Source organism: Gadus macrocephalus, chromosome 13 (assembly GCF_031168955.1).
Source record: "Gadus macrocephalus chromosome 13, ASM3116895v1".
NCBI classification, from domain to species: domain Eukaryota; kingdom Metazoa; phylum Chordata; class Actinopteri; order Gadiformes; family Gadidae; genus Gadus; species Gadus macrocephalus.
The window spans coordinates 11,274,261-11,283,621 of record NC_082394.1 but is presented as its reverse complement, the minus strand read 5'-3'; the positions used below and the strand labels follow the sequence as shown (position 1 = coordinate 11,283,621).

The window sequence follows — 9,361 nt, the reverse complement described above, 5'->3', positions numbered from 1 at the left end:
TCTCGCTTAAACAATCCCTGAATAGACTTTGGCAGCCTGTCGCCAAGTTTTAAGGGCAATCATTCCCAAATACATTTTCCCCTGTAAATTATTCACATGTCGTCCCCCTATGAGGACAACACCAAAGGAGTGAGTGAATGACTGGTGTCTTCAGGGGAAGGCATGTGTGCAAGTACACTATGGGGCTTGGCCTCTTGCCCACTGACACCCTTACTGCCTTCAAAGCCTGCATTGCCGTCTCAAGCTGTCTGCATTTGTCATCCTGTGAATTTTTTGCGCCATTCACCCGTCCGCTTCTCCCAGGCCGAACCGGGGATCACGCCACTTAGCAAGTGACCCCTTATCGAAAGGGACCCCTGAGCCTGTCTCTGCTTCCTATTAGCAAGGCATCTCCACGCTGCCACAAGAAACAGCCGCAGGCCATCCCTGGGCCTTGAGTCCACCACCACATTTTTTTCACGCCTCTCTCTCCTTTTTTTTTTTTATTGCTGATGAATGACTGGAGCAGATGGCTTATGTTTGAAGATGGTGGTAAGACGGGCGTGATGAATCGCTCCAGGCTTCTCTCTCTGACTTCTTCAAACACATCACATTTTTTTTTTGGGGGGGGGGGGGGGGGGGGGGGGGGATTTTTGGGGCAAAATAACAACCAAACGTATCTAACTGTTCGAATAACGATCTTCTCTGATTTTCCAGCCGGATCCAAGACCATAACTTCAGCTGCTTAAACATTTCACACAGTATTCCCTCCACTCCAGCTGTGGCCACTCAAATATGGTTGCTGTTAAGGAATATTGATACGCAGACAGGCATGCATGCACACACATGCACATGTGTGTGCATGTGTGTGGGTTTGTGTGGGTGTGTGGAGTGGACACACACACACACACACACACACACACACACACACACACACACACACACACACACACACACACACACACACACACACACACACACACACACACACACACACACAGAGAGAGAAACTCACACACACAAAGATAAGAACTCATCTCATCTGGTAAGGTCATCATCCCTACCTCCTTTACATTACAAATTAGGCTTATCTTCTTCCATTCTTCAAAAAGAGACATTCCATATGTTTAAAAGCAAACACTATATTCAGTCTACTAAAATGTATTATAGATAATATAAATATAAAATCAAATATTAGTATAAAGTTGCAAACACAACATTCACAGATAAAATAATATGAATAAACTAGAAAATGCATTTCCTGCAGAAAATGCAGTGAGTGCTGTAGTAGAAAGTGAGGTTGAAAATATTAAATATTTCCGCCCTGAGGGAGCGGACGCTCTCCAGCAGGCCATCCTGCGGGCGGGCCATGGCCGCCAGACGCTCCCGCATGGCGGACATTTCGCTGATGACGGTGCAGCTGTCGGGCTGGCAGACGGTCAGTTCGGCGTTTAAGTCCGAGGAGGGGTCCGTATCCAGGCACTGGCCACTGGAGAAGATGAAGGCCACCAAGAGGAGGAACTTGAGCTCCATGGTTCTTTACTGGACTTCTGTTTGGGCTTGAGGTGCTCCTTGGTCTGGCCTTGGTTTAGTTTGTCTTCAGGTGGATCTTGATTTGGTGTTGACTTGGTCTGGTGTGCTCTACCAGCTCTGGGGTTAGTTCTGATCTTCAAGTCCCAGTGCAGCTCTTATTAATAGCTGCCGCTTGTTGACATGAACATGAGAACATGTCAGACATGTCTTGGCTAATCTGTTTGCTAAGTTTCCATAACAAGCAAAACAGAAAAGCTGGTGCACCTATACCGCAGGGTGGTATCAACTCCACTCCTCTCGCGGTGTTGGCGCGTTGCCGACTTTTGCATTCGGCAAGCGATAGAGCGCAACACTTACCTAATATCCACTAGCATGGTGCCGGGCCACTGCCGGGTCTAGCACCAGTTCTGTTTATTCCAACTAAAATGCGCCTACTGTTGGTGCCCAAAAGCCGGCACCCGCACGTCTCCCTGAAGTTGCTGGGCCCCGTTGGGCACCACAAACGTTACAGACGTCACAAATGTCACATCAAATTGAGTGCTCAAGAGAGTACAATTCAACCGTGGTCGATAAACTAAACAAATGCTTTAATCGCTATTTGGTCGTCTATGGACATACAAGAAAATTTTGATTGGGCCGTAAGGAAAGGTAAAATTTATGAGGAAATACAAAAAGATTTGGATACGGCATGTGACAAAACAGTAGACCAGATAACGAACAATCTTGAGAAGACTATCGCGATAAAGGAGAACTATCAAAAAGAGGTGGTGGAAGAAGTAAACTGAAGATGGGATCAACATAAATCTACTGGACAATGTACGGCTCCCATTGACTCCCGCCGTCCTCCCATTGACTCCCATGTTTGAAGAGAATAATAAAGAAGAAATTTAGAAAGAAAGAATAAAACTCATGAAGAACAGTAGTTAGTTGAGCGGTGCATGCAGCACTCACCTAATTAATGCGAGCTATTTGGATTTAGTTTAAGCTTCAGACCACTTCATTTACCTCCATTTTGTATAATATCAAGTTAAATGGTAATTTTATCTTCTCATTTGCATCCAACATAATCAAATCCTAATTGCGTTATCAATAAAAGAATGAGGAAACTAATCACAGGAAGAATCCCTGCTGCAGTGTTCAGCAGACTAATGAGTTATCAGCAGCAGGTGGTCACTCACTCAGTGAATAGGGACGTTGGAAACTGGCTCAGGCTTGCTTTAACCGAACAGTGTGCACAAAGATAAATAGGCCTAGTATTGGTATGGTATAGCCTGGTATTTTGCCTTCAGTGTTAGTAACACAAAAGTTATTTGTGTGCCAAGTCATTCCTAGCAAGTAGGCCACCAAATAAATCACATTAAAAGACATGTCAACAGTGGTCTCAGAATATACCACCTAAGTACCTGATCCAAATGCCAGATCTTCTGAAGAAGCATTCAGATCCAGGGCTGCATACCCGGAATAGTTGTTATTGTAGTCCTCTAGTCACTAGTCACACAGATGGATTGCAATCATGTCACATAAACAAATAGATGGATTTTAATGGTGAGGTATAATATCACATAATTACACCATGTCGAAAATAAAGTAAAATTACCAGATATAAGAGATATTAGCCCAAGTTTGGCTAAATAAATGTATCAATTGAGACCAACACACAAACACACATATTCAGAAGTTAATACTGCTAAGATTTTTGTATTTTCTTCAACACCAGTGAATATATCTCCATCCAAACTTCTGTTGCGCATAAAAACATAAATACATTTATTAATGTAACAACTAGTATATTTAAGAGCATGTCAATGTTATTTTTTTTGGTCCGTTCCAACGACTAATATTTCCATCGCGCATGAAGTCATGTCTTAACAGGGCCCTGCTGCTCAGATATTTTCCTGTGCTTGTGTGCAAGGCTCAGGGCCTCACCTGTGGGCTACCGTGTACACTTACACACCCATGATGCAACGTGAAACCCACTTCAATTCATTGGAAAGGGAACCAGGGGATGGTTCTGCGGAACTGCCTGCAGTGATCCAGGTGTGAATATCTCTGCATCCCCCCCCCCCCCAACACACGCACGCACGCACGCACACAAACACACGCACACACACACACACACACACGCACGCACGCACACGCACACGCACACGCACACACACACACACTCAGAGACACCATCAACCTTCCTTCACCACTGTGATTAATTGGATTGAATTCTGGGACTTATCCCAACACGAAGTGATGGCAATAACTCTGACAAAGTCTCTGAAGTCAATCAATATGATCTGTCAATGCCAGGGCAAGAAATGTGATGGGAACAAAAAAAAACATTGTGTTCACAGGGGCCAAGTGGCTGACAGGGCCCAAAGTGGCTGAAGGGGCCCCCATCGATTTATCACAGATGTGCATTTCTGAGACAACGAGCGGACATGACTTCACCATTTGGGAAGAATTATGTGCTATCATGAGACCATTATGGGGCACACTTAAATGGTGCAAAGATCAGTGTGTATGTGCAATGTAGTGGTGTGCCCCTCTCAAAACACACACATGCATATGTGTGAAAAAAACACTACAAATGCAAATGTATAAGAGCCCTACTTATAAACAGATAGTTGTTTATGCGCAACCAAGCAGACGTTGCCTTGCATTAATAAGACACTCCACATGTAACATATTAAAGCGGAAAATGCTGTTGCATTTTATGATTTTGAATAAATAGGTATATTGGTTTTATTGAATCTACTCAGCAATATAGACTTTACCCCAGGAGAGAAATGACTGCCAATAAAGTCATGGAGAAGACAAACACACACACAATCACACACACACACACACACACACACACACACACACACACACACATACACACACAATCACACACACACACACACACACACACACACACACACACACACACACACACACACACACACACACACACACATCACACACACACACACACACACACACACACACACACACACACACACACACACACACACACATGCAAATGAGAGGAAATCGTTTTGTAAAATACTTTCTGGGAAAGTAAATTCCAAGAAAGTTTTTGTTTACTGCGTGATTGCAGCCAAAATATTTTGAATGTGTCGTTTATTATGGATTTATGTTTATTGCATATGCATATATAAACATTTCAGCACATGTTACACACTTGTTATTTCGTTACAATTATTACTATGTATTGTTTGACCAATATACAGAATTAATAGATGTATTTATTGGAATTGGATTTAAACAATATATCCAATAAGCATAAAAAACTTGTTGTTTTCTCAAATATAGGCTACAGTTTAAATAACCTTAAAAAAAATAAGCTATTTTTTCCATAAAATAAAATAAAATGTATTCAAAGAAAGTTTATCAATTAAGTATCACACCCATTAGTATACACTTTTACAAACCTCCCCCAATTTTAAATCAGGCGAAACCAACTGGTTGTTTTATCGCTTGTCTTTATCCAGTGTGCGAGCTCATTTATTTTCTCATAATTTATTTCATAACGAGGGAACGAGAAACTAAAACGTGGTGGCTTGTGATGGTCTTTGTCCCTTTAAGAAGTAGTGAGAGTGAGAGGAGGTGGTGCGGTTTCGCACCCAGGGTGGGAAACATGGGTGGGGTCAACGACTGGTGAGTGACAGTCGGTCACTGGCTCTGGCACTTTGCGACGCCTAAAGAATCCTATACAGCCAGTGAGATCAGGGCTTAACCCGCTCCTCAAATCTGAACAGCCAATTGCAGAGGTAAATGGGAGGACCTAAGGCGCTCTTGTGCATCCAACGTGGGACTGTGGAATGATCAGCCTGAAAAAAGGAAAGTAACTGAAGAAGGGAAAACTCATGGTGGAGACGTAAGGACCGGGAGACTACATTTGCTTAATACTCGGATCGCCGGGATTTATTTGAACACACAGACTGCACCCGATCACTGCACACCCTGCAGACCCTTTAGACGTAGACAGCGGCGGCTTGTATGTAAAAAGTTGGAGTTGTTCGACATGATGAGCAAAGTGCTTCGCGGAATACAGCGCTCGTATTGACATTGCGTTTGCGTCAATGTTGTTGCTTCATTTCACATCGTCTGGACAATTTGGAACATTTTCTGAAGTTACCTTACCGACCAGGGTCCGAGTCGGGATCGACTCTCTCATCCGAGGCGGTCCGGGCAACACTTTCCCTGTAACATAAAGTTGATCAACAGTTACTTTGGGAGCCGTCTCGTAGCGTGTCCTCTACCGTTCTCAACGTCCAGTCACCGAAGATGTTATTCAGGGAGACAAACGTTGTTTTCAGAGGGAAACTTCGTCCCCAACATGTTCCGGACATTCACCTATAACTTTGATTAAAAAATCGGGGCGCCTAAAATATTCTATGAAGCGTTTTTTTTTTTGCTGGCCAAATTGTGAATCACCTTTTTTGGTTTCAGCCCGCGTTGGCAAAGTTGGACTAAGATCTCGAGTACTGAATTAGTAGTTTAGGACGTTTCTATACACAATTTGCTCACACAAGAAGGTGTTTTAGGTGCCTTTTTAAAAAAGTACTTTATCTTCAGTATTTTTTTTTCAATTTGTGGATAACAGGGGAGATGAGTAGCCGCTCCATTAAACCTGGATACAAAATGGCGGCGTCCCTGGAACGAATTGGAACTGTTTCTTCTCATTATGTTTTTTATTTAGTTCTTTCGCTCCAACTGCTTATCAATGTGGGACTGAGTGCTGATGCACGGTGTGTGCAGAACTGTACTTGCGTTGGAGATTCGGTGGACTGTAGCAAATTGGACTGGTCGTCGATCCCGCTGGACCTTCCAGTTGGGACAGTTTCCTTGTAAGTATAGCGCGTCTTTGCCTCAGCCTATTTATTGACAAACCCATAACGGGATATCGGTGGTGCTGGGGGGGTCATCGGGGCGCACAGTTGCACAGTTCTGAATAAGGTCCACAATAAAGCAGCAGAGATTTTATGTAAACATTAGGTATTATCGATCAGCGCTTCACGACATTAGCACACAACTGGCAACTGATTTAAATTTCTTTTCGCCTGATTGTTTGACAATTGAAAGTGTTTTATTTCCCCAATTTGTTTACCTCATACCAAACTATATATCTTACGCCATGCATACACCGGGTCAGAATTTGATACAAATGTAGGATACAAGTTAACAAACACACCTGTGACGAGCAGAAATTGTATATGCATCACAATTTCCCCCTGATTAGTTGGGCCAAAGTTACTTTATTTTTGGAACTACAATTAACACTTACACCACTGCAAAGTTTAAAATGCTTGGCCCAAAGCAATCTGATAACATTGGTCTCTTTTCCCCTAAATACCATAGTGATAAGAATTTGTGGTCTATTTAAACTTTGTTGTGTGTAATAAGCTCTTGGATCTTGCAGAAATCGTAGGCCTGCAGGCATCACAAAGACTTCTGATATTTTTCTCTAGCTTTGCAGACGACAAAATTTAACATTATAAAAAAATGTTAACTCTTTGAAAGTAAAAGTTTCTAGCTGTTGAATGCCATCTACATGAGTTCGATTTATGAGTAGGAGTTTGTCTTAATGCTTGATTTCGATAAGGTCACAAATAAGATTTTCTTGTCAATTTAAGAAGGGGGTCCTTGGGCCAGACTAGACCACAGTTAAACCTCAGCCTTCAGGTTCCTGTAGGGAATTAACCAGTTAAGGAGCCATTTCACGGATCTCTCATGAAATCAGATGGCCCTCTGGCTGAATGACAGTTTTCTTAGAGATAGCGCAGCATTTCCCCCTGTTATCTAATTCAGCGGTTGGTATGGCTCATGAATCCTTTGGGACAATTGTGCTTTTATAGCAGGGGTCATTTTCACATATGAGGCAACACAATTTCTATAGATGACGTGTGTGAGTGTGAATGTCGCATTGCTTTCCATGAGAAATATATACTTCAGGATTCGCTTGGCTCCTAGGTTCCCATGGTAGTCAGTTCATGTTCCCCTGGGAAATAAGGCATGCATCTTCAAAAATGACATGTAAAAACACACACAATGGTTTTGTCCAAGTTGCCCTATTAAACAAAAGTATCATTTGGCCCATTTTGAGTGTAGCCACTATAACGCACCAATTCCTCGGTCTTCCCAGGCGGCAGACAAGTGTCTGATATCACATATCAGAGAACTGAGTTTCAACCGGGTGTATATGTGATTTGTGCCGGTGTATATACGTGATTTGTGCCCGCATGTGCGAGCACATTAGTGATCCTAAGGGGCTCCAAGTCTGCGTGCGAGCAAACCTTATTGTTTTAAGCAACCTTATCGGTCAAGATTTAAGAACCCGCAATCTTATTGTTGTCAAAGGGAATTGCTCTATTGCTTTAGAATTATCTTTTCCAAACACCTAGGTTGCAGGTTCCCACACCACTTGAGATAGTGCCCTTTTGTGTTTGCAGATTAGTAGAGAGATGATAGAGAGAGAGAAAGCCCTTGACTTTTTGGTTTTAAAAGTGCCAGCTCAGTACGATTGCGAGATAGTGAAGTATTTCAGTAGTTTCTGAATGTGTCCCCCATGTGCCTTGAGCAAGTTATGTACATTGAAGTAGAGTTTGTAAAGTTTCAGGTCTGCTAGATATGACAAAACAGAGTGAATACTGCTTTGAACTGCTTTTCATAATTAATTTCCCATGTAGTAAAACGTGTAGTGTCATGCCAATACTAGAATGCTGTGCTGTACCAAATCGGGCAGCACATTCGTCAAATGAGAGATGGGTTAGCTTGACTAGGACAGACAATTTAGGCCACTTACTTCACAGCTCGTGATAGGTTTATTTTTACTCCAGGAACCTGTCCAAACCAACGGTCCCAGGATGGGAGAGCATTGATAAAAAAAAACAACAACACAGAGCAGAAACCAGGACGGCTGGAAATAGTTTTGTCTATTGTCCTTTTTTCAGAATACTTCAGAAATAATTTATTGATCCCGGGGGGAAATTGGGTCACTGTGTGTGTGTGTGTGTGTGTGTGTGTGTGTGTGTGTGAGATAAAATAAGTAACAAATCTTCTGGGAATTATTGCAGAAAATTATTGTAAGGTTAAGTTGACCATATCAATTGTTATTTATTGATACATGTATGGGGTAATAGCTGCAGACGGGTGAAATAAGACAGGCCAGTCTATTGACTCGGAGTGTCTGAAACTCTTGAGGGACGAGTTGAAAGGTTTGATTGTCACTGGCAGAGATGACTTCCTATTGTGCTTGGTGTCTCATGGAGTCTTGCACTGAATGTACTCCTCTGCTTGACCATCAATTCAAGGAGTAGGTTGGCGCTGTCCAAGATGATACTCACCCTAACTCGGAATTCATCCTTCTCTCTGACACCGCCACCAGAGAGTCAAGCTCCGACCCCACAGCGTCACTGACTTTGTCGATGAGTTTGTTGGAGTCTGTTGCCGGTTTGTTTAGCTCAGAGTGGAAGAAGCGGTTGATCGTTTACTGCTAGGTGTCAACAATAACAAGCGGTGTGCATATCCACTCCAACAGTCCACTCTCCTTTTGAATGTTAAAAATGTATCTTACTTGACCTCAATGTACTCACCCTGGACATATGAACAGTACAAAGACAACCACAGTCTTAGAGTTCAGCAACTGTGTATCATTTGAACCCCTACATTTTATATAAATACTTAATTTAACAACATAAATATGTCAACGTTTACTGTTGATCGGAACGCTACAATCTCAATAAAAAATGTCTTTACATTTAAAACCCTTCAACTCTGAAGAATTGCTGGTAAGGAGGTTTTATTATAAGGGTTATAACATTTTAAGCGTCACATGAAAGGTAAAATGTAGCCT

General features: G+C 42.4%; 1 protein-coding gene across 1 annotated transcript in view; it reads left to right on the top strand.

Moving 5' to 3' along the window:
* Positions 1-5,170: 5,170 nt before the first annotated feature.
* The window catches only part of lrig1 (leucine-rich repeats and immunoglobulin-like domains 1), a 28,088-nt gene continuing 23,897 nt past the window's right edge, over positions 5,171-9,361 (top strand). Inside the window, exon 1 of the mRNA XM_060069315.1 lies at positions 5,171-6,356. Coding sequence (XP_059925298.1) covers positions 6,118-6,356 — 239 coding nt within the window. The 5' untranslated portion in view covers positions 5,171-6,117. The remainder of the gene's footprint in view (positions 6,357-9,361) is intronic.